The 24,818-nt window shown below is 26.9% G+C and overlaps 11 protein-coding genes across 11 annotated transcripts; 6 read left to right on the forward strand and 5 right to left on the reverse strand. All coding sequences in view use genetic code 12, as the record gives it.

Annotated features, from left to right (window-relative positions):
* Window positions 1–793: 793 nt before the first annotated feature.
* DSE1 (Dse1p) lies at window positions 794–3,016 on the reverse strand (the record flags this gene model as incomplete). The annotated part of the gene is made up of 1 exon (XM_051756029.1): window positions 794–3,016. One exon carries the CDS (start codon window positions 3,014–3,016, stop codon window positions 794–796), a length of 2,223 nt encoding a protein of 740 aa, XP_051615763.1.
* A 771-nt stretch (window positions 3,017–3,787) lies between these two features.
* Window positions 3,788–5,065, reverse strand: RRP8 (25S rRNA (adenine645-N1)-methyltransferase; the record flags this gene model as incomplete). The annotated part of the gene is made up of 1 exon (XM_051756030.1): window positions 3,788–5,065. The coding sequence occupies one exon, from the start codon at window positions 5,063–5,065 to the stop codon at window positions 3,788–3,790; it is 1,278 nt and encodes a 425-aa protein (XP_051615764.1).
* Window positions 5,066–5,469: 404 nt separating this feature from the next.
* KGF55_001454 (uncharacterized protein) lies at window positions 5,470–5,880 on the forward strand (the record flags this gene model as incomplete). The annotated part of the gene is made up of 1 exon (XM_051756031.1): window positions 5,470–5,880. The coding sequence occupies one exon, from the start codon at window positions 5,470–5,472 to the stop codon at window positions 5,878–5,880; it is 411 nt and encodes a 136-aa protein (XP_051615765.1).
* Window positions 5,881–5,968: 88 nt separating this feature from the next.
* On the reverse strand, window positions 5,969–10,894 carry KGF55_001455 (uncharacterized protein; the record flags this gene model as incomplete). Its single annotated transcript, XM_051756032.1, has 1 exon — window positions 5,969–10,894. The coding sequence occupies one exon, from the start codon at window positions 10,892–10,894 to the stop codon at window positions 5,969–5,971; it is 4,926 nt and encodes a 1,641-aa protein (XP_051615766.1).
* Window positions 10,895–13,735: 2,841 nt separating this feature from the next.
* On the forward strand, window positions 13,736–15,126 carry KGF55_001456 (uncharacterized protein; the record flags this gene model as incomplete). Its single annotated transcript, XM_051756033.1, has 2 exons — window positions 13,736–13,744; window positions 13,825–15,126. 2 exons carry the CDS (start codon window positions 13,736–13,738, stop codon window positions 15,124–15,126), a joined length of 1,311 nt encoding a protein of 436 aa, XP_051615767.1.
* Window positions 15,127–15,669: 543 nt separating this feature from the next.
* Window positions 15,670–16,842, forward strand: PGA46 (Pga46p; the record flags this gene model as incomplete). Its single annotated transcript, XM_051756035.1, has 1 exon — window positions 15,670–16,842. The coding sequence occupies one exon, from the start codon at window positions 15,670–15,672 to the stop codon at window positions 16,840–16,842; it is 1,173 nt and encodes a 390-aa protein (XP_051615768.1).
* Window positions 16,843–16,898: 56 nt separating this feature from the next.
* On the reverse strand, window positions 16,899–17,954 carry KGF55_001458 (DNA-3-methyladenine glycosylase II; the record flags this gene model as incomplete). The annotated part of the gene is made up of 1 exon (XM_051756036.1): window positions 16,899–17,954. One exon carries the CDS (start codon window positions 17,952–17,954, stop codon window positions 16,899–16,901), a length of 1,056 nt encoding a protein of 351 aa, XP_051615769.1.
* An 819-nt stretch (window positions 17,955–18,773) lies between these two features.
* On the forward strand, window positions 18,774–19,271 carry TIM22 (translocation channel protein; the record flags this gene model as incomplete). Its single annotated transcript, XM_051756037.1, has 1 exon — window positions 18,774–19,271. The coding sequence occupies one exon, from the start codon at window positions 18,774–18,776 to the stop codon at window positions 19,269–19,271; it is 498 nt and encodes a 165-aa protein (XP_051615770.1).
* Window positions 19,272–19,472: 201 nt separating this feature from the next.
* Window positions 19,473–20,231, reverse strand: KGF55_001460 (uncharacterized protein; the record flags this gene model as incomplete). Its single annotated transcript, XM_051756038.1, has 1 exon — window positions 19,473–20,231. The coding sequence occupies one exon, from the start codon at window positions 20,229–20,231 to the stop codon at window positions 19,473–19,475; it is 759 nt and encodes a 252-aa protein (XP_051615771.1).
* Window positions 20,232–20,896: 665 nt separating this feature from the next.
* Window positions 20,897–22,132, forward strand: TAZ1 (lysophosphatidylcholine acyltransferase; the record flags this gene model as incomplete). Its single annotated transcript, XM_051756039.1, has 1 exon — window positions 20,897–22,132. The coding sequence occupies one exon, from the start codon at window positions 20,897–20,899 to the stop codon at window positions 22,130–22,132; it is 1,236 nt and encodes a 411-aa protein (XP_051615772.1).
* A 191-nt stretch (window positions 22,133–22,323) lies between these two features.
* KGF55_001462 (uncharacterized protein) lies at window positions 22,324–24,810 on the forward strand (the record flags this gene model as incomplete). Its single annotated transcript, XM_051756040.1, has 1 exon — window positions 22,324–24,810. One exon carries the CDS (start codon window positions 22,324–22,326, stop codon window positions 24,808–24,810), a length of 2,487 nt encoding a protein of 828 aa, XP_051615773.1.
* Between the last annotated feature and the right edge of the window lie 8 nt (window positions 24,811–24,818).

Raw genomic sequence — 24,818 nt, forward strand, 5'->3', positions numbered from 1 at the left:
ATTATAACTTTTGGAGGAAAAAAAAGATCTAAATTTGGTTGTAATAATAATTAAATTGAAGCAAAAATAGATGGGAAATGTCTCACTAACGGATACTTATGATGCGGTTGACTTTAATTTAAATTGAATTTAAATCAATACTCCTGGACCTAGTTTTCAAATATCAACAAGTAACCAACAACTATACAAGTATTGATTGAAAATAATTTCAAGGTAAAGGTATCAAAAATTGGTTATTTTTAGTAGCTTATAATTGTAGTATAGGAAGTAGTGTAATTATTATCAATTTATTGATTATGCTTACATAAGTTTTATTCTTTTTTTTCTACTGAATTAAGTAATATATTATGTAATCGTATTTATACAGGATTATGTAATATGTTATAAAGTAATTATTTACTAATAAGTAAGAACCACATAATATTATTACTCAGATATTACTAAAAAAGTAATAGATGAATACATCAAGTTCATGAAAGAGATGGAAATGGTTGAGCTGGTACAATGAATTAAACCTTGATTCAAACAACTACTATTGAGTTGTTAATACCATTTGTGTTCTTCAAAAGAAAGCAAAACCGTTCAGTCTTTGTTACGGACCATCTGACCTACAAAAATTGAAATCTCGAGCAATCTCGACTGAATAAATCAACTACTTCAAATTTTCTCTTGCACTAACAAACAAATGAACCAAAGATGAATATGAGAATACTGTAATTTTTCAATTCATTAACATTATATTATTATTAAAATAGTTAAATTCTATAAAAAAAGACTATAAAAATCAAAGCTTTTAATTAAATAAATTTAAATCATCTAAAGATTTAAAAATATCATTATATTTACAATCAATTAGATTTTTATCTTTTTTCTCAAATTTAAATTCATTTTGTTTATTATTAATTGATTCATGAGCTATCATTTCATCTATATCAGTAGCAATAGTAGATAATGAATTTAATGATATGGATTTTTTTAAAATCTTGGAATTTTTGGAATCTGTAGTTGTAACTTTATTATTTCTAATTGGTGAAAATTCATGCTCGTTATCACTTTGTGAGGTATTATTACTTGATATATCTGAATTTGAATTATTATTTATAAAATTAAAATTAAATTCTTCATCTTCTTCATTCTCTAATGGTGGTTGTTGTATATTGGTTGATATATTTAAATTTGTGATATCTTCTATTTCTTGATTTATAGATTGATTAAATTTTGGTGAATTGGTTGGTATGGTTGACACTAATGGTGGTGAATCAAATGCACATAATTTTAAATTTTCTTCCTTTAGTAGATCATTATCTGATTCAACTTCAGTTTCTGATTCTGAAGTTGATGATTCATTTATTAAATCTATTCCATTACTTGTTACAGAATCAATTATTGAATCTGTAGATTTAATAGTTATACAAGTTGGTTTTCTTGATATACTTAATGGTTCAATTATTAAACTCTCCTGTGATACATCATTCATTATACTGTTATTACTTTTATTATCATTCTTGTAACTTTCATTAATCAATAAATTTTGAATATCTTCTTCAGTATAATATAATTTATCTGAATTTATATTTAATTTAATCAGTTCTTTAATTTTCGAATGTACCCCCAAGAATGATGAACCATCAATTGATAATAATTTAACTTCATTATTCAAATCATTTGTTATTGAACACATACTAACTACATCAGTATTTGATGCAGGTAATATTGTACCACATTGTCTTTGATTTACATCAATATCCAATGTTTTTAAATCATTAAATTTAATACTATTAAAACCTTCACTTAATCCACAATTTAAATGACCTGCTTCAGTTATATTTATATCTGATGTTAAATCCCAATGTATTATATTACCATTTTGTCCACCGGTAAATAAATCTCCTTGATTCCATTCAATACTTGTTATTGAATTTGATGATGATGAAGTAGCTGTAGTAGATGATTCACTATTTATAGTTGTAAAATAATCTTGTTTTCTAATATCCCATAATCTAACTATTCCATCACCATGTGCCACTGCTAAAATATTATCATTATCAGGATTCCATTTAACAATATTTGCAGATAATTGTCTAAAATTATTATTATTTGAAGAAGACATTGGAATATTTAATTTTGAAAATCTTGTATCAAATAATGATATACCAAATTTTCCACATATACTTATTGTTGTGTTATTATTTTTTAAATTATCAAAATTTGAAATACCTTGTATATTTGATATTGAAATAGGTTGTGGTCTTTTTTGAGATTCTGAATTTTTTATATCCCAATGAAATAAATAATTATCATATATTGAAATCATTTCTAAATCATTATTAAATAAATTTAATTTTGTTATTGGTGAATTGTTTTTTATCTTGGATTTATCCTTTATATGTTTTCTATGATTAAATCTTTTACAAATTTCAGCAGAATATAATTCATCATCATCATCATAAGCACCCTCATTTAAATTAGGTATTGATACCAAATGAGCATACCCTTTATTATTCCCAGTAATTAAATGATTTTTATCATTATTAATCCATTTTGTATTATAAATATTTGATAAACTTATAGTTGAATGATGAATTAAATGATTTGAATTTATATTTAATTCATAAATAAATAAATTATTTTCTTGATTTCCTGAAGATATAGCAATTATTGGATTTCCATTATCAGACTGATTTTTTATAGATATTGAAGTTAAATTCATATCATTATCTGGAATTTTCCAATAATTTGATTTTATATTAGTTCTATTTAATGAACATGATTTATTTAAAATTTCAGTATCTTTAGGATTATTATTATTAAGCAACCATGATGAGCTACTAAGGTTTTGTTTTTTATTCATATATGGTGAATTTATTGAAGATTGTGAATATATCGAATCATTATTTAAAGTATCATTATTTTGAGTTAATAAACTTTCAACACTTGATATTGGTGATAATTGAGGATTAAATCTCCGTATTGCATTTTGTCTAAATATTAATGTAGGTTCGTAATATTCAGTCATTTTGTATAAGCTATTAGTTGTTTGTCAATTGCTAGTTTATTTTGTTGGAATTATATTGATCAAAGTTTGGTTGTAAAAAAGGTAGTCTGAATAATAAATAGTAATTGAATATAGAATGGTTAAGTATTCTAGAAATTCAATTAATTGAATTGAATCAATTCCTCAGCTAATTATCATTCTCTTATATCTTTTATCAATTTATTAAACTTTGTGTATATCTGGTTGTATTCTTCATATATATTATTAGCTCATAATGATGTTGTAAAACTAATAGAATAATGAAACATTTTCTGCTGGTTAATAAATTTAAAAAGAGAATAAATTCGCAGCATAAAATTTATATGCAGTCTTCTAACAACTAACCATAGTAATTTCTATACATCACACTTATATACAGGATTTAAGATCTAATTATAATTTTGCAATCAAATGCTGGTTCAATATTCTATTTTTGAATAATTACCACCCATATTTGGATTAACATGTTGAATTAGATACAAACTTTATTCAGCGTAAACTTACGTCAATTAATCTTATTTAGAATCTATGTCAAATTAAGTAAGATCTTATACTAAAAAATTAAATTTATAAATTCGTTTCTACGTCATATCTGTGTACCTATTCAAATGTTACACGAAAGTTTTGAAACATCGATAAGAGTTAGTTAAAAGAAATATAAATCAAAGAAACAACATACTACCACATTACAATGATATTAAATTACTCTATATTCATATCAACTCAAAAATTTCAGAAGATTCGTTTAAAAACTTATCGTCTTTTATAAATACAAGGTTTTAATAACCATTCACCTTCAGGTTTTAATTCTCTTTTATTTTCAAATTTTTCTTTCTCAGTTTCATTTTCAATGAATTTTTTTTTTCTTTGTAATTTTGCATTTCTTTCATCAATTATATCTTGTGGTGGTTTAAAAAATTCAAATCTTGTAAACATCTTGTTTGAATTATCAGTCAGTTTATGAAAAAATCCACATAGTTTCAAAGCATCAACAAATTCTGAACCAACTTTTGAATCTTGAGGATCTTGTTGTTGTTGTTCTTCTGGTTTTTCACTAAATCTTGATTTTATTTCTGCTATCCATAATTCACCTCTTGGTTGTAATATTCTATAAGCTTCTTTTATAAAATCTATAAAATTTGTTCCCATAAGAGCTAAACAAAATATTACTATTGAACATGATTCATTTTCCATTGGTACATTTTTAATATCAGCAACTGTTATAAATTCATTTTGCTTTTTTAAATCAAAACTATTTATTTCAATTTTCAAATTTTTAAATTTTTTATTGTTTTTCTTTTGTTGTTTTATAAATTTATTTATATCTTGACTAAATTGAGCTTCTCCACATCCCATATCTGCAACTACTATAGTTTTATCTTTATTTCCAGGTAATCCACCTGGTGCATTTATATTTCTTGTTAACAACCTATTTTTAAATTGATCAACAAATACTTGTACTGGATTTTCAGGCCAATTTGAAACTTGTGATTTGAAACCTTGATGATATTCATCAAAAAGCAGAGGTTGTTCTTTTATTAATTTTAAAGCTTCTTCTGATGTTATTGTATATAATTGTTCATTTATCCAACGAAATCTTGAACCTGATAATTTTGACATCATTTTTTGTTGTAATGGAGTTAATTTAGTTTGTGAAGTTATTGGAATTGGTGGTTGTGATTTTGTTGATAAATCTATTGATGCTTTTGGAATTGTTGTATTTGATGCTACTTTTGCTAATGATTTTGACCTTTTATTTGTAATTGATTCTTTGTTTTCAACTTCATCTGTGTTCTTTCTCTTCTTCTCATTCTTTGGTTGTTTGGAATCATTTTGATTTCCTTTTACTTTCGTCTGATCCTTCTTCGGTGGTTTGGATCCATTATCATTATTCACAGCATCATTTATTTGAGTTTCAGAGATTTCACTTTTTGATTTATTTTTCAGTTTCTTATTTTTCTTCTTTTCCGATACACCTCCTAATGCTATGTTTTTATCATTCTTTAAATTCCATCCATCTACATTGAACATATTTATTATGTGGATTTGATTATCTAGGCTATTAGTTTATTTTTAGGTCTACACTTTTTTGGTGAATTGAATTTTATTTTCGTAATTCCATTTTAGGCAAAGTCAAAGCCGCAGCATCTCTTAAGCTACATTTACCCCTTAAAGATACAATTTTCAAAAAGCCGCTTAACGGTAAACTCCGCATTTGAAAAGTCTAAATTAATAATATCGATAGAATAATTCTTTAATCTTCTACTTGAAGCAATATATAAATTCAACTCATTATAAATACATCCTTCCAAAGCTTTATCAATTGAGTAATTCACTTTAACTTATCAATTACTAAATTAATTCAAAACCAACTTTCAATCTTAATCTTTAATCAAACTACAACAATCAATCATTTCGTTAAAATCATCAAAAAAATGTCAAAAGTAGATCCAATAACAGCTCATATTTTAGATACAAACACTGGTAAGCCAGCACAGGGAGTAATTGTACAAATATATACAACAAATAATAACCAAGAAAATTTAATTATAACATCAGAACCATTTGCAATGAGTAAAACAGATAATGATGGTAGAATTAAAAATTGGTCATTTAATCCAGATAATGATTTTAACAAGACTGGTGTAAATGGTAATAATTGGGAACATCTTGTAAAAGGGATATATAAAATTAAATTTTTAACTGGGAAATATTTTAAAGATAATTCTAGTGAAACTTTTTTCCCATTTATTGAAATTTTTTTTGAAGTTAATGATATTTCTAAACATTATCATATACCATTATTATTAAGTAATTTTAGTTATACAACTTATAGAGGTTCTTAGAGGGATATTCAATTATAAAGTTTAATATATAAATATTTCATTTATTATTCTATATCTAATCTAAATATATATAATTCTAATCAATTCTCTAATAATAAAAATGAGTATTATTTTGAGAATTTTCATGAACTAACATTTCATTACATTTATAATAATTAACTTCATTCTTAATTAAATTAATTTCTTGAGGATCTGATAAATTATATTGAGTAACTGATTTATTATATCTCTTGTATAAATCACTTGAAAAAGTTTCATTTATTTGAATCTTGTTTTGAAAATTTACTTGTTTTTTTAATGTGGGGACTTTTGAAATTTTTAAAGAAGGTGATGCTGTTGATGATGTTGGTGATGCTGGATTTGAATTTGGTATTTGAATTCTATAATTTCTTTTCTTCTTTAAAATCGATTGATTTTTAGAAAATGTAGTAGGTTTTGATTTTTCAATATCAATTATATCTTTGAACTTGTTTATTTCAACTTCAATTAATGAAGAAGTTGAAGAATTTTTTGAATTGTTCCCATTATTACCTAAAATATGATCATTATTATTAAATTGTTTAATATATTTTAAATGAATTGGTAAATTTTTTTTATCTTCTTCATTTAAATTTTTTAAAAATAAATTTAATTCTTGATTATCAATAACTATTATAGTTCCTTTATCTCCATTATCTTGAGTTTCGATAACTTCAGTACCATTAATTTTGTTTTTATTTATATCTAATATTTTAACAGGTGATAAATTAATTAATTCATCAATTTCTTGATCATAGTGATCATCTTTACCAGTACTATTATCACCATTTTCTTCAATCATTTGATTATTAGATAATCTCTTTTCCGATAATATATGATCTTTTAATGCTGCTTCATCCATTGTTGTCCAAATTTCTTCATTTTTTAAAAACATAAAATTATCATCAATATAAGGTAATAAAAAACTATTTAATGTACCACCATTTTCATCAGGACCAGTTCCATTTAAGTCAGGATTTAAATGATGTCCCACGATATTCTCGCTATCACCACTCAATTTCTCATTATTTATAAAATCCATTAATACATTATTATTTGAAGAATCTTGAATTTTTTGATCTTTAATTTGATCTTTAGTTAATTCATCATCTTTTAAAAATGGTTGATTTTCAGATCCATTTTTACCTAAGTCAATTGTTGTTGATTTTTGATTACTTGTTGTTAATTTTTCATTTAAATTTTTAATAAAATCTGGTAATTTTGTTGGAGTTAATTCATTTGTAAATTTTTCATCAAATGTTGTTAACATATCATCAAATATACTTTTTGATTCTGGTTCAAAATTTGGTAATGAATCTAATTTAAATGATGGAATTTCATTTACTGTAGAAATTCTATTCTCTCTTTTTGGTGGTTCTGATTTTGGGGGAGTTTCTTCATGTTTTTTGAAATTAAATTTAAACCTTCGACTAGATGTAGCGGATGAAGTTGATTTAGGACTTGTATGAGTTGAATTAGTACTTGAAGATTTTATATTTATAGCTTGAGGAGATGTAGAAGATGTTGATGAAATAGGTTTGTCACTATGTGGAGGTCTAAATTTTTTGAAAAAAGATTTAAAATTTCTCATTGATACTGAATTAGGTATTGAAGATGGAGATTTATTAAAATTTGGACCTGGTGGTGCTGAAAGTGGTGGTTGAGTTGGTGATTTTGAAGATGAATTTGAAGTAGATTTAACAGGTGATTTTACTTTAGGAGAATCTGATTTTGGTGGTTTTCTTTTAATGAATGACTTTGAAGATGGAATCATAGGAGATTTCAATTTTTCAGTCTTAGGTGATGATGATGAAGAAGTATTTGATGATGATTTAAACAGTTTTGTTATATCGGACATTGATGGCATTCTTTTTATTGATTTTTGACGAGGTGGTGATGACTTTTCTTCACCCAACATTGATTTAACTTGTTGTTTTGGCGGTGATTGTGATTCCTTTTTAGTACTTACATTCACTGGTGTACTTACCTCATTTGACTCTTTAAATGCTTGAGTTGATGAAATTGGTAATTCTTCATTTTTAATACTTCCAATAGTGATAGATTCATTAGTCAATTCATCAGTATCTTTACTTATAACAGAATTTTTCTTCTTTTTTGATTTTCCTTTAACTTTCATATTTGGAGATTTTTCAATTGGTGGAGGAGGAACTAAAGGAGAACTTGTTTTTGGTGTAGTTGATACATATTGACTTGGAATAGTTTGACCAATGGGAGTTCTTGGACTTGACGATCCATTAGTTCCAACTGGAGGAGTATTTCGACCTGGAATAATCTCTGAATTCATAGTACCATTACCATTAGAAGGTTTAAAAAATTCAGCAGATGAAGCACTAGAAGCATTTCTATGATGTTTTTTAATTTTATCATCTTGTACAGTAACATCACCTCTTGGTGGTACTTCTTTTTGTTCATCATGAATAAATTTTTTAAATGCTGATGAATTTAATTCATAAACTTCTGATACATTACTTATATTACCTAAATTACTTGTATCTGAAGAAGATTGAATTGGAATATCAATTACTATAGGTACAGTTTCATCATCTTCAACTTCTTTCTTTTCGTTTTCATGTTTAATATCATTTTCAACTTCAGAATTAAACCTATTCCCTTCTTTAGCTTTTATCAGTTCTGGAGAAGAATCATCTAAATATTGATCAACAAAATCAATAGTTGGTTCAGGATATGCTTCACTTTTATTATTTTTTTCAATATCATTTTTTATTAAATTTGATCTTCTTACAAATGCTGCACTTTGTTCGTTTAATTCTAAAGGTGGTGGACGATTTGGAATATCTTTTATTGGAATAGTATGTATTATATCATTTCTTTTTTCATTATTCAAATCAATAGGTGATGTCAATATTGATTGATTTTGAATTTCTGATTCATCAATAGGCTGAATAGCTGATAAAAATTTAGCTTGAGATTTATCAATATCTGGAGTTTGAACTGGAGTTTTAAAAATATCATCGTCACTTTTATTTTTGATTGAATCTAATGTAGGTTTCATTGGTTTCAGTAACTCGTTAACATTAAAAGTATTAAATGATATATTCGATTGTTCATCAGTTGTATGATAAGTATCTTTAGAATTATTTGAATTATCAATGGAGTTATTATAGCTTATCTCCTTAGGACTTGATAAATTACTATGCAAGTGATCATCGTCATCAGAACTTGAATTGAAATTATTATTATTATTATTTTCGAAATTATTATATTTCTTTTTTTGGTAAAGTGGTAGTTCTTGATCAATATTATTTAAAATTTCATTCTCATGTGAAACACCATCAATTTCTTTTTCATTTGTATCTATTTCATGAAAAGATGATTGACCAACTGGATGACCAGCATTAGTTGATTCAAACTGAGTAATAATTGGTGTTGTAGGTTTATGATTATCTTCACTTATTTCATTTAATGTACTTAATCCAGTATCATCAGTATAATCATTATTATTTTCATATTCTTCATTTTGTCCTGAATTATTCATACCACTTTCATTAACTGAAGATTCAGAACTTAAACTTGCACTATTTCCCAGATTAATTTGATGTAAGTTATCATTTTGTTGACGATTTTGTTGATTTAGAATTTGAAAACCATTAATATCACCATTTTCATTAGTAGTACCTATCAGTAATCTTTTATCATTATCTGAATCTTTTGAATCTGTAGTGAAATGTGATTCTTTTGAACTATTTGTTGATTGCATAAATACACCAGGCATCTTTGGCTCTTGTTGTGACATTAAACGTTGTTGCTGTTTGAATTGTTGTTGATATTGATACTGTTGCTGCTGTTGTTGTTGCTGTTGTTGTTGCTGATGCTGTTGCTGTTGCTGTTGTTGATGTAATTGCTGTTGTTCATCATTAATCGAAGTTGATGGAGTATTACTCATTGATCTATTAATTTGACAACTTGAACCATTATTATTAAAAACATTTGAACCATTAGAATTTGTAGATGAAAAAGAATTTGAATTTCTTTGTTCTGTTTTAGTAATATTTTGACAATGTAATTTATTATGACCGGTATTATTTAAACTTGTTGTTGAACCATTACTGCTATTATGACTACTATTAGATCTTTGATAATTTTTATATGGTTGTTTATATGATTCATTATTTAATTGTTGTTGTTGATCATCTACCATTATATTTGAATGAATATTATTCTTATTATCTCTAATTGTTCTTGTTAAATTTTGCATATTTAAAGTTTTAACATTTTGTAATGATGCAGATTTTGGAATATAAGGATATGAACCATTTTGTTGAGGAATTGATCCATTATATGATGATGAATTTGAATTTGATGAATAAGATGATACAGGAGAATCCATTTTATTATGAAATGATAATTGATGTTGTTGCATTAAATGTGAATTATTTCCGGAATTGGTTGAAACATGTAACTGTTGAACATTAGTAAAAGAGTTTGATCTATTATTTTCATTATACGGATGTTGCTGGGGTATTTGTTGCTGGTGGTGATGGTGATGTGGTGGTTGAGTAATTTGCTGATTTTGGGTTGGATATTGTTGTTGAGAATGTTGATGATTATTATGTTGTCTATTTCCATGATCTGTATTTACTTTACTTGGTTTATTTCTTTTAACAGGATTTGTTCTAGGTCTAAAAATTTCACCATTTGGAAAATAATAAACACCTTCCTTCGCATAATAAGAATTTGAATTTGAACTTGAATTGTTAGTTAAACTACTAGATCTGCTGCTGTTACTACCATTGCTACTATTAAACTCATTTGAAGGTAATTTTGGTGATTTATTAGAAGTTGTTGATTTTTTAGTTGGCCTTTTTATAAATTTATCATCAACTATTAAAATATTATCAGTTGAAGTTGATCTTGATAAAAAATCATTTTTATTTCTTGATGATGTATTTGTTGAATTAAAAGTAGATATTGAAGTTAATGAATTCTTTCTTGAATGTGAAATATTGGTTGCCATATTTCTCTTCAAGATTAATTCTTTTTAAATAGATACAAATTAATGAAATTTTCTTAGATAAACAAAGCTGAATTGAAACGAATGGAATTGAAAATTTAAAAGCGAATGTTTATAAGTCTATATGCTGTTGAATAGGTATATTAGTTAAAGTATATTATAAATAGTAAATGACAATATTATATAAAAGTTGTTGAAGTGTTAATAAATTAATGGTAAAATAATAATAAATTTTCTTAATAAAATTATAAATAATAAATTTAAGGGTGCTCTCGAAGTAAGTATACACTTTAAAAAATTTGCGAGTTATTATTTAAAGCGAGTGAAAAATTTATTGTGTTTATCTTAAAGACGTGTTTGCTTGAACACCTTTAAATTGAACTGGATCAGATTGAGTTGAAATATCTGAAGATGAATGTTCAACTAAAATGGTTTGAGAATCAAGAGTTCAACCAGCTTAAAATTTAGAGATACATCAATTGTTTTAATTTAAAATTAGTTTTATTATTTTACAGGTGATTTTGATACAATACAATAGAAAAATGTCAAATATAAAAAGGTAGTGTAAATCTAACCAAATCTAATTTCTTATATAATTTATTACGTAATATTTTATTATATTATTTTATTTTAGATTTTAAGGTACAGAGAAATAATAAACATAGAATATCAAATGGATCAAAAGATTGTATCAAAATGAATTAAAATCAAATTTAATGTTAAAGGAACCAAGTCTGATCTAACCAAAAACAAAAATCATGAAGGTCCCCTTCTTTTGCTAGTACCCATTACAATAACAAGATTCTTTATTTCGAAATCTCTTTATATTTCTTTGATATCTTTTTGTTCGAGGAGAAACTACAAACACTTAATTTTATAACCGTGTCATAAAATAAGCCTAGATCTTCCTGATTCACTCTATATATAGAACTATATTTGCTATTTTAGGAATTGAAACAATTTGTAATCTTCTTCTTCTTTATTATTCTTTCTCGAATAAAATCGTAAATCTTTTATGGTAGTGTTTGTTTGATCAAAAATGTTATGAGTTAATTTAGTTTGTTCTATACATAATCTTACATTCGAGGGAAATATTGGTGTAAATTCAATAGCAGTTTTGGTCATTTTATCAATTGTAAATGGTGGGTGAATGAGTTAGCGCTGCACCTCATTATAAGTTGCTTGTTTGTATCGTGTTGAAAGATCGTATTGTTCAATCACTTAATCGTTTAATTAATTTAGTTTTTAAGGAAATTGCTGGCTGTACCTTAATCTATCATTTAATTAGGTTTGTGTAACGTTTAGTACTATGTTACCAATTTAGTAAAATGGATATAAAGGGCTGGAATATTTCTAATGATTTTTAAATCCGACTGATGTATACCGAAGAATATTAATAATTCTTTATCTGAATCAAAGTATGAAAAATTTAGCGATGAGGTCTTAATTTTCTTAATTTGTTTAAATGAGATTCCGTCTTGCTTCAAAGTAATGAACATCAGCAGTAGTTTAAAAAAACAGATAGAATACATTCAACTTTGAAACAATTCTACACGTTTAAACTTAATTTAGGCTTCCTTATTTAAAACTTAAAATCTAAATTTCAATGAGCACTACAACAAAGCACTTTGCTAAATTCAAACCTAGAATGTATAGATTTTTAATTAAAATAAGATAGCTCTATCCGAGATTACAACTATGACGTAGCAAACTAGTTCGAATGTTTAGCTGGAAAAGTAAGTGTTTTTTAATCGTGAAAGGGAAGTGGATCAAAGACAGACGTATTTTATTGATGTACAGCACTTGTGTTTATCAACTTTACAAATCAATATCTAGTAATCTGATATGTGATACTTAAACTTCTCTTTCTTTAATCAAAAGGAACAAAGTAATTGTATGCAAGGTACCAAATTTTCGACTTTATTTCGTGATGATTTTTATACAAATTTTCTTACTTTCGAGGGAAGGTTTTACCCTTCAATTTCACAATGTGATTGCCACAACGTTGGAATTGAGCATTTTCTTTATGAGGATATGCTTGTACTTAACGGGTCAACCATGTAGAATTTAAAATAGTTTAATACTGATAGTACCTGACAAAAAAAATCCATACCGCAAACATCCGTACCGCAGTTTTAAGACGTTTACTTATGCACTATTTACTACTAGAAACAAAAAAAAGTTGGCACATTAGTTTAAGGATGACTGGAATGATAATACCTTTCTATGTATTCGTTGCACTACATTTTTTCGAAACCCCATGAATTGAATAATTGAATAATGATCAATTTATTATTCGTGAAAACAAGCCACAAAGACAATTATTGAATTTACGACAATTTCAGTTGTAAAAAAATATGTCAAATAATTACGAAAGGCAAAAATAAGTGAATAGTATAATAAGTAAACATGAAATAAAGAAAGATATTCCTCATATTAACTACAGAGACGTTCAGATCTGATTAATAAAGTTACTCCTATTACATTTTTCTGATCCAACTGATTAAAATCTATGAACATACTAAGTTTACAAATCAAGAGCCGTATGAAACGAGCAAGTACTGCAAGTACTTTTAAATTATAACCACTAAATATCAATCTAAAAATATCCTAACCATCATGACTATTTATTGCACTAATTTGCTGGAAAAACTATCTCCGAATTAATAAAAAAAATTTGAAAGGACTCCTGATTCATAAATTAATGACCACGAGCTATTTGACGGATTCTTATTTAATAAGTATAATAAAGTTCACTTATTTTTAAAATTCATTTCATTTGAGAACAATCTTCTTTTCTTCAAAATAAGATTACAGAGATTTAGAATTCCATATCCAAAAGAAATGCAATCCGTATGTACATGATGAGTAAATCAAAATGTTTTTACATATTTATATATAACTCAAACTAACTTTAACTAACCCTTTGGAAGTTGATTGATATTTTTAAAAATCATTGGAAAGCTATTGCAATAACTTTCACTATTGGTAAATTTCTTTGGGAATCTTATATTAATAATAATCAATTAAATAAAATTGAAAATGAAATTGTTTTACACCAAAAGAGCTATGGTGACAACATCAATTTACTTGTTAATGATAAGTACGAACAATCATTATTAAATTTAAAAAATCTAGTGAAATTAACTTTAAATAAATTGAGTTTTAATCTAATTAAAGATTTATTGATTATTTATTTTGATGTTTATAATGTTATATGGGTTCTTAGTAAGAAAATCAATGAACATTTATCATTCATATTACCAATAAATTCAATTTGTCAAACAATAATTTTTACTATAATTTCAAATATTTTAATATTTTGTTGGGGTATACCAATTCAATTTTATGGTGAATTTATAGTTTCAGATTTTCCAAAAAGAGAAAAACCAATAAATTGGTTAATGATTCAATATTCAATTTTAATATTCAAAATTTTGGGAGATTCAATTAAAATTTTAGGGTCTTTAATTATAATTAAATTTATAAAAAATTTTCCAATTTGGCAAATTTCATTAGGATATTTTATTTATTCAATAACTAGAATTTCATTAGCTCCAATTTATATAAATTTAACTGCTGGTCCAAATTTTTTAAAACCAATACCAAATGGGGAATTAAAAGATGAAATTTTAAATTTATGTTCTAAAATTGGGTTTGATTCAAATTCAATATATTTAACAGATTTTGAATTTAGTTCAATGGGTTTTAATTATTTACCAAATATGATTACAATAAATGAAAGAACAAGATCAATTTTTACAATAAAAGAATTATCATCAATTATATTACAATGTATATTACAAATTAAATTAAATTTACATTTACAAAAACAAATAATAAATTCAATTATTTTATATATTAATTTATTCTTTTTCGAAAAAATATTATTTAAGGATAACAATGTTATAAATCAATTTGGATTCAAAATAGATAAAAATCAATCAAATAATTTAATTTTTATAAAATATTTAATTTTTAATAAAATCTTTATACCAATAAATATCATTATTGGACTAATTAAAAATTATTTAAATAAAAGAAAAATTTATCAAATTGATCAATCAACTTTTGAAATTTATAAAATTGAATTTTTAAATTCAATGATTAAAATGAAAAATAATAATACTTTAAAAAATTTTGAAAATGATTCAATTTATAATTTATATTATTCTGAAATTCCAAGTTTCAATAAAAGAATTGAGTTTTTGAAAGAAAACAATAAGATTGAATAAGTTTAACGATGAAATGAGTATTCAAGTGAACATGTTGTATATAGAATTTAAATAAAATGTAAATAGAATGTAAATAGATGTAAATAGAAATACTAGAGCAAGGGTAAAACCAATTACAAGATGTCTTACACACAATTTTTGTAAAACTGTAAAACTTCTATGAATTAGTGAATTCTATTTTTGCTATAAGCTCCCTGTACTGTACTTCACCGAATTTCCTTTCAAAGCCTTCAAGTTGAACGGTGATAAATTGGTTAGGTATGTTAGTTGGAATAATAAAGACAGTAGTGATTGTAATGAACTATGCCGTAAAGGTAGCTGTTATAAACATGAGAAATTTTTGTTCCATATTCATCAATTGTTTGAAACAATATGTAAGTGTATGCAAGGTACCATCCACGATTTTGTGTATCAAGTTTTTGGCTGCAAAAATGAATTGGAACACAAAATCTTTGATGTTTGTAATTTCAAAAATAACAAAGAAATTAATCCTTTTATCAATAATTTTCATAACTTGTCTCCAGTACTCTTTCCAGTCATAAAATGAGGTTTAAATCAATTTTTTTAGAATTTTTTTCAGTACTAATATTTTGGAATTTCACCCTCCAATTTGAATTAGTAGTAAATGATGAAGAAATTGAAAATCCAAAAGCTATACTAAAATCAACTTTTAAAAAATATATTCCTTTAGAATTACAAGATAATTTAGAAATCCCCATAAAACCAGGTCAAACAAATATTAGAGAAAGTTTTATTTCATCTGCTCATAATAATTTTAACAATAATAATAAACAATTAATACCATTACCTCCGCCAAGTAGACCATTTGAAAATCGAAAATATGCTCATAAATTGAAGTCATTGTTCAAGAAGAATAAATTAAAATCTTCCTTTTTTAACGGTATCAGTTCTACATTATCTACTACCGCAAGTACAGCAAGTCAAACTGATTTATTTGAAGTTGAAACTGATGAAGTTACTAGTGAAGAATTATCTGTGAATGATGAAGTAAATTCAACTTCTTCTATCGAACTTGGGATTAATTCAGTCTCATTTGGAGTCCAATCAAATTCCTTATCAACACCAGCAACAACTACAGTATCAACTTCCACCTTAACTTCAATTTCTACATCAACTTTAACGTCCAATTTAGCATCATCAACCCCAACAATATTAACAATACAATCACATAAATCATGGATAAAAGAATTTCTCCAGTTTAAAAAAGCACAGGATTTACAAACTCAACAAAATCTTAAAAACATTAGATCATCAACTGGTGGTGAAAAATTAAAATCAAAAATAACAGAATATGAAGATTCATTAAATAATCCAAAAGATCTTAAAAAATGGGTTAGATTAATTGCAAATAATGAAAACCTAGAAAATACACCAAAAAAGCAATATTTAAAAAATATAAATCAAGAAATTGAAATTGATATAAATGAATTTATAAATTATTTAGTTACTGAACAACTGTTTAATCCTCAAGATTTACAATTTTTAAAATTTAAAAATTTAGATTATGGATTAAATGAAATTGAACAAGAATTAAATAAATTAAAAGAAGTTGAAAATTCTCAAAGACCTAAAGTTATTAAAATTGGTGGTGAGGATGGTAGTGTTAAAAATAATGATGGTTCAAGTAATATTATTGGGTTAAATTATTCAATTTATTTGGTTTTTATGCTTACTATTATATATTTAGTAATTTGACAAATATAATGTACAACATTTAACATTCTAAACTCCTATAAAATAGACTTTTTCTACTATATTTCTAAAGCTTCAACATTAGTTGAACTCAATCTCCATAAAATCATCATGAATGCACTTCTAAAAGGTTTAAAATCTTCAGCTATATGTAATACATAAACATCATGTATAGGTTTCCAAGTTCTTTTTGAATCATCTTTATTAAAAAATTTAGATCTCTTTTTTAAAGCAGATTTTTTAGAATCATCTTTATCACATTCCTTTTTTGCTTTATCTAAAATTTCAGGTCTTTGTTCTAAATATTTAGCCATACCTCTTGCAACTCCTAAATCATCTTCTGCAAATACATCATTTTCTTCTAATGTAAATAATGCAAACATTTTGGCAGACCATATACCAACTCCTTTCAATTTACAAATTTCTTCATAAATTTCTTCAACTGTTGCATTAGCATAAAATGAAGTATCTGTTAATTTACTATCCTTATTTGTAAATTCTTCACTTATACTTTTAACATATTTAATTTTTGGACCTGATATTCCTGCTTTTTTCAATTCTTCATCACTCATATTTTTAGTCTTTTCAGCAGTTGGAACTTCACCATCCTTAAATAAATTCTTATATTTATTTTCAATTGATTTTGCTGCTGCACCACTAACTTGTTGAGCAATTATTGATCTAATTAAACTATACCAATATAAATGAATCTTATCAGCATCAGCATGTTGTAATTTTTCATCAAATTGTTTAGAACCAAAACCTTCAAAATTTTGTTTCACTATTACAGGATATAATGTTGGATCTTTTTCAATACAAAATTTTAAACCTTCAATAAATGCTGGAGTATGAAATTCAATAAATTCTTTAGGTAATTCTAAATCTTTGGGGACATTCTCATGATCTAAAAATTTTTCAATTGATGGTTTTGATTTTGGTAATATTTTATCAACATTCTTTGGTAATTTAGGGTTTGTTTTAGACTTAGGTTTTGATACTTTATTTGGTTTATCTTTTAAATTTATTTTTGTTGGTATATCAGTTAACGTGTATACTTGAGACGTGTTTTCTGCTGTTTTAGCTCCTGATTTGTTTGATCTAGTTATTGCTCCCATTTTTGTTTGTATATATCTATTTAATTTTATTTCAAACCTTATTGGGACCTTGAGATATTTAAATATTGATAAAATCAATTTGGTAATCACGTAATTAAATCGTTGCTAAAATGATTAAATCACTAAAATTTCAAACTCCGTAAATTTATTTTGCAACAAAAACAGAATTTTTAGCAGAGCAAGTCTGGGGAAAGGCTAAAAGTTAATTACACAAATATTAAGGATCCTATTCAAAAGCAATACAACGTACGATATGTTGAATATTATGTCAAGGGTCAACTCAATCAATAAATTAGTTAATTGGAACTGCCTTAGAGTTAAATTTTCGCTATCTTCGTATTAATTAATGTATGATGTCACTATTCTTAGTTTGCTTTCGCTTTCTCCAATTCTTTACGACATCCGAATCAGAATAGTCTGTAAACCCGTAATCTAATTTAATTAATGAAATACATATACGAGTAGCATCAGGAGATGAATCGAAATCAAGTATCTGCAATATTGTTGAAACGGTTTTAACAAATTCAGAAGACTTGTCAAACTTTACTTGTCGCATGATCAAAATTTCGGTGACACGAAAATAAAAAATTTCAGATCTTACTATCAGGTATTTTACTGTTCTGTATAATCAAGCTTGATTTTATGCTAATATAGCCAGATAAACCAGCGAATAAATTCCACTCACCTTACCAACCATATATTTGCTTACACTCAAAAGAAAAATATAGAACCAACAGAAGTGTCACACAAAAACAACCGAATATGAGTCAGTGGGGAGTATATCAGGGGAATCAACCCCAGAAGAAAACACTACAAGAGATGACACAACAAGAACAAGCAGAAGAAGGAGCAAAACAATTTGTAAATTTTATGCAATCATGTCCAGGAAAAACGGCTATAGCGGGGGTTAGTGGTTTTGCACTTGGTGGATTTCTTGGATTATTTATGGCCTCAATGGCTTATGATGTACCAGTTGGGACAGATGCAGTAAAACATATTTCAGATTTACCTTTTAAACAACAAATGAAATTACAATTTACAGATATGGCAAAAAGATCTTATAGTTCTGCTAAAAATTTTGGATATATTGGTATGGTTTATTCAGGTGTGGAATGTACAATAGAAAGTTTTAGAGCGAAACATGATATATATAATGGGGTTAGTGCTGGTTGTATTACAGGTGCTGGATTAGCTATAAAAGCTGGTCCTCAAGCTGTGCTTGTAGGATGCGCTGGTTTTGCAGCTTTCAGTTTGGCTATTGATATGTATTTACATAGTGATGCCGCAGCCCCACCAAAAAATGATTACGACTTATGATTGAATAGATAGGGAGAAATGACCTTAGTCTCAACAATGAGTAGATAGACTTTGGAGGTATGTAAATAGATTTATTTTTTGGATAATATTAATTTTAACATAATTAAAACGTAGTAATACAATAAACAGTCCATGCGTTGAAAGTGTCTTGGGTGATAGCTTGCGATGAAGATGAAAATGCTTTGAATTGAAGGATGCAATTTAACAAAAATAATAACAATACCTGTACTTGAATTCAGATGCATAAATTGAGGTAAGGAAAAACAACGTCAAAAAAATACTAATATTTATGATCCACCATTTTTTTAATGTGATAAAATTGAGTATATTACTTAGTATATTATACTTTAGCTTCCTTTGCTTTAGTTCGGATTTGACGATATTTAATTCTCTGAATAATACATCTACTTCGCTTCTTTGTTCCTCTTCTTGTTCTTCATTTAACTTTGAAATAACATTGTCTACTTCTTGGTCTTGAATGGGATCCAACTCTGCTAGTATTTCTTCAATCTCCTTCAATTTTAATTCAATTATTTCTAAGTTTATTGATTCATTTTGTAAATGATCGAATTTTTCGGTGAAATTTTGATTGATTAGTTGTAATTTTTTTTGAATATTCTTTAATACTAGAGAGGGGTCATGAGATTGTTGCGATAACATTTGTTCCTTCGTCCTGTGAATTGTTGGTCTTGGACTAATTCTTCGTCGTTTGATGAAATCTTGTACATTTGATAAATGATTGGTATCCTGTCTTATAATTGGTGAGATTTTTCTTATTGGCTGAAATGTTTGATCTCTTTGTTGAAGTATTGGCTCCGCAGGATTGTTAGAATTAGATCTGTTGTGACTATGATTAGATTGATTTTTAATTGGAGTATATGTCAAAGGTAATGGATCTCCGAGATTTATTGTCTCTGACCTGCTGTTAATATTTAGTTGTTGCTGGTTCAATCGTTTCATATCGGCATTTCGGTTGTGGGGGGATTTTTTCAAGTTCTCTGATCAAAAAGTGTTTCAAATTGTATTGGTTTTAGCTTTGTTTACATTTTCGTAATTTTCAAACCTTTTTTTTATTTTTTTTTCGAGATTTCATTTTTTCAACTGAAATGATAATTAACATCAAACAAATCAAGGGTCGTACTCACAATGAAATATACGCACTCGAGAGATGAAGGTGTTTTTTGACGACGTGCTAGCTATGGAGGATGATTGGTGTAACAGTAAGATTTGGAAATCCACAAGTATCAAATTAAACCATAGCACTGCAACTAGAACTTATTGCTTCCACTCTCACGGACTCCAGTAATATCAGATTTAAGTAACTCAAGTATATTGAGTTCTTTAAATTACGCATTGTCACATTCTATCACCGACCAGGATGCTTAATTAGAGTAAGACTTTAATGAAAGATTCAACCGTACCACATGTTTCAGATGCTACCAGATTTAACTTATAGAAAAAGTTTGAAACTTTCGAGATCTCAAAACGCAATGATGTAAGATCTACCCCATATTTGAGTAAAAGTCACATTTAAACACTTGATTCACAACCCCTCTTAACACAATAACTATAAATCAAGTAAAGATATAGTTTCATAATCAAATCAATAACAAACAAGGAGTTCGATGTCTTTTCAGGATGTTTTGAAAAGAGGAGATGATTTCTTGAATGATTACCCAAGAACAAATCCATTATGGAATTATGCATCTCATGCAACATGTCTTTTCATGATAGCGGGATCTAAAATAATACTCAACACTTTATATAAACCTTTTGTTCATAATATTGAAAAATTAGATGATGCATTAGCGAAGGCTCAACAAGAGAAAAGAGGTTTGTTAACTGTAATGAATCATATGTCAGTTGTTGATGATCCAGCTTTTTATGCTGCATTACCATGGAGATATCATTTTGATATTGATACCATACGATGGGGTTTTGGAGCTCATAATATATGCTTTTCAAATACTATACAAAGCTGGTTCTTTAATTTGGGAAAAATATTGGGTACTAAAAGATTTGGAGTTGGACCATTTCAAGATTCTTTAGATGCTGCTATTAGAATTTTAAGTCCTGATGATACTTTAGATTTGGAATTTACACCTGGAGTTAAGGATATTCAAAAACCAAATCTTTTACAAACTGTTAATAATGTTCATGATCAGAGAAACACAGAATTAGTCAAATTCATAAAGCCAACGCCGGAATCCACTAATGTTTTGATGTCGAAAAATCCATTTATAAGATCAAAAACTTCATGGTTTCATGTATTTCCAGAAGGATTTGTTTTGCAATTACAAGAACCTAATCAAAATTCAATGCGATATTTCAAATGGGGTGTGTCTAGGTTGATTTTAGAATCTACAAGAGCACCAGTAGTAGTACCAATTTTTTCATATGGATTTGAGAAAGTGGCTCCAGAAGATGCAGCTGATGAAGGGATAAAAAGATGGCTACCTGCCAATTTAGGAGCTGAAATTCATATGACTATTGGTGACGCTTTACCCGACAATGTGATTGAATCATACCGTATAAAATGGAGGAATTTGGTGGCGAAATACATTGACAAATCCAACCCTAACGATTTATCACAAGAATTGAAAACAGGCAAAAAAGTAGAAGAATTAAGAAGTTCACTAGCTTCATATTTAAGAGAAAATGTATTGGCTATACGGAGTACTATACCAAGTTTTAATAAAGAGGATTCAAGGTTTAAAGATCCTAAATTTTGGAAAACTTTTACTAACACTGAAGGTATGAGTGATCCAGATGTTAAATTTGTCGGCAAAAATTGGGCAATAAAAAGATATCAATCTCATTTACCTGAATATAATCCAGAGGATAAACCAAATAATGTATAAATGTAATTTAAATAGATTTGTTCATAGTTCCGATTTGTAAATACACTAAATTTAGAATTTAGAAGTCTCGGTATACTTATTACACAAAACCAGAAGTAAATATACTGAAAATTTTCAAGTAAGTATCATTTTAATGTACAACCATTTATCATTACAATCTAACATAACGAATACAATGAGCATATAAAATTATGATACGGCGCATCTTTCAGATTAGAAATACAGTTCCAGTGTTAATACGAAGTAGACACTTCTCGAAACAGTCATTCACGCGCAGAAATTTACTTACGATACCAAAATTAATAATAGAAGAACCTGTTAAATATAGCAACAAGCAACTACAAACTCACCAGGAGGAAATTGCAAATTACAAATTAGATTCAAAACTACCGTCAAAGTTAAAAAATCAATTAATTAATTCAAAAATAGAGTCCGCTATTAACCTAGATAATAACGACCCTGATATTTTAAATTTAATTGAATTTGCATTATCTGACTCCCAACAATCCATACCATTAAATACATCAATTTTTGTCTTTAATAATTTATACGATCAATTGATCAAAGTCAAACCCATTTTCCTAGAATCAATCATCAAAAGTCTACTATCCAACACTAATTCCTTACCAGATGAAACTATAATTCTACTCCTCGATTACATATCGAAACAACGAGGCACAAAATTTAAAATGAGGGACATATACGAGAGATTTATCGGGACGAAAGAACTGGGTAATGAATTTGTATCTAAGTACTTGACCTTCTTACTTGAATCCAAAAAACTTCGACTACAACATTTTGAAGACTTAGTGCATTTCAAAATTAATGATAATTTCATAACAACTTTAAATCGGTATCTAGAATCTTTATTTGAAGGTTACGTTCCAGATAGTCATTGTTGGGAAAATTTGGAGTATAGTATAGATAGAGTTCAAATACTATTAAATGAGGCTATAGACAAAGCGGATTTGAACCAGTTATCTATGAATTCAATTTTCACTTTATACAAGCTCAATGAAGAATTTTTACTGGTCAATAATTGTGAAGCGTCCCTTAACAGCCAGACAATACTAATAAGGAATTTGGATTCTAGATGCAATCAAATGATGGAATTTCTCACAAATCATGAGATTGAAGAATCAACTTTGGAAAATTTACTTATTGCACTTAAATCAAATAACTCAAAATTATTGGACTCATTTCTCAATTCGTTTCTGTCCAACGAGAAATACTCAGACTTGTTTAAACTACAAACAAAAATCATTGGTACGAATAATGTCAAATCGGAAGAGTTAATTGATCATTTGCAGGCCTTAGAATTGTCCCAAAGTAACTTTGAAACAATCATTCACACTGTTTCAAAAACGAATCCAGATTTAGTGGACGAAATAATTGAATTTTACAAAGATGAAAGCATAGACCCTACTCCCATGATTTACAAATACAAATTGGATCAGCTTATTTCCCAAAATAATTATGATGAAGCTATACGTACATTTAACAATTCAACTACGAAAATATCATGGTCAGATCAAATTGATAACCCAACTATTTTAAAGACGCTAAATGATTTAATTCAATGCATATGCTCAAATTTGAATATCAGAGAAGCATTTCCTCTATTTCAAAAGATAAAAGCCAATATGAATCAACAACAAATCAACATTGACTCATTAAATGTCCTTATTCCAAAAATGCTTGATGAAAATTTAGTTGGTGATACGATTGAAACTTTGAAAAGGGAATTACCAGATTTGAGCAAACATCTTGCAAAATTACCAACTGACCAACCTTATGGTGAGAAGTATCTACAGCTATTCATAACCATTCATGATTATTGCATTACCAACGTGTCGGATTCGACTATCAAAAACAATTGGTATCTATTCATACAACTTTACAAGTACTTCAACATTCCGGAGAATAAAATATTGCCGACTTTAAAATTTTTTTGTGAAAACAAAAGATGGAACTCAGCTTTACTTATTTTTACCAAAATGTGTGACTTACATCAATTACATGGAGATCATAATTATCCTCCTCCATCAAAGGAAATATATGCTTATTTACTTCATGAATTTGGTAATAATTTATATGAGGAAGGAGTTGTGGAAATTCACGATTGGTTAAAGATGGACACATCCATTTCACAAATAGATTTACAATTGAACAACATCTTAATGAACTCTTATTGCAATTTGCAAGATGTTTCAAAAGTTCGGGATTTATTCATAACTGCTAATGTTAACCATCAAATTGATGAAGAAAGTGCTGTAATTTTAATAAAAGCGTATACTTATAATGATTTAAATTATGTTGAGAAATTTTACAATAATTTATCACAATTTGATTTGTTTCCTACTGCTAAAATATATAAACAATATTTGATAGCATATGCTTATTATGGTCAAATTGATAAAGTATTCGAACTATTAGAAGAACATAAAGATGAGTTTGAAGTGACTGAAGATTTATTAATGAATATATATAATTATTGTTACATTAAAGATAAACAAATTCAGATACCCAAATTAGCAACTGAGAAATATCCGGAAATATGGTCTAATGTTGTTGAAAATAGATTTTTGATTGATAGTGATGGATACAAACCCCATGAACATTTTTTGGTGGATGGATCTACTAAGGAAATAATACCACCAAAATCTATTGAATCATGAATAACATT

Source organism: Candida pseudojiufengensis (genome assembly GCF_024610245.1).
Source record: "Candida pseudojiufengensis strain CBS 10847 chromosome Unknown scaffold9, whole genome shotgun sequence".
Taxonomy (NCBI): Eukaryota; Fungi; Ascomycota; class Pichiomycetes; order Serinales; family Debaryomycetaceae; genus Lodderomyces; species Lodderomyces pseudojiufengensis.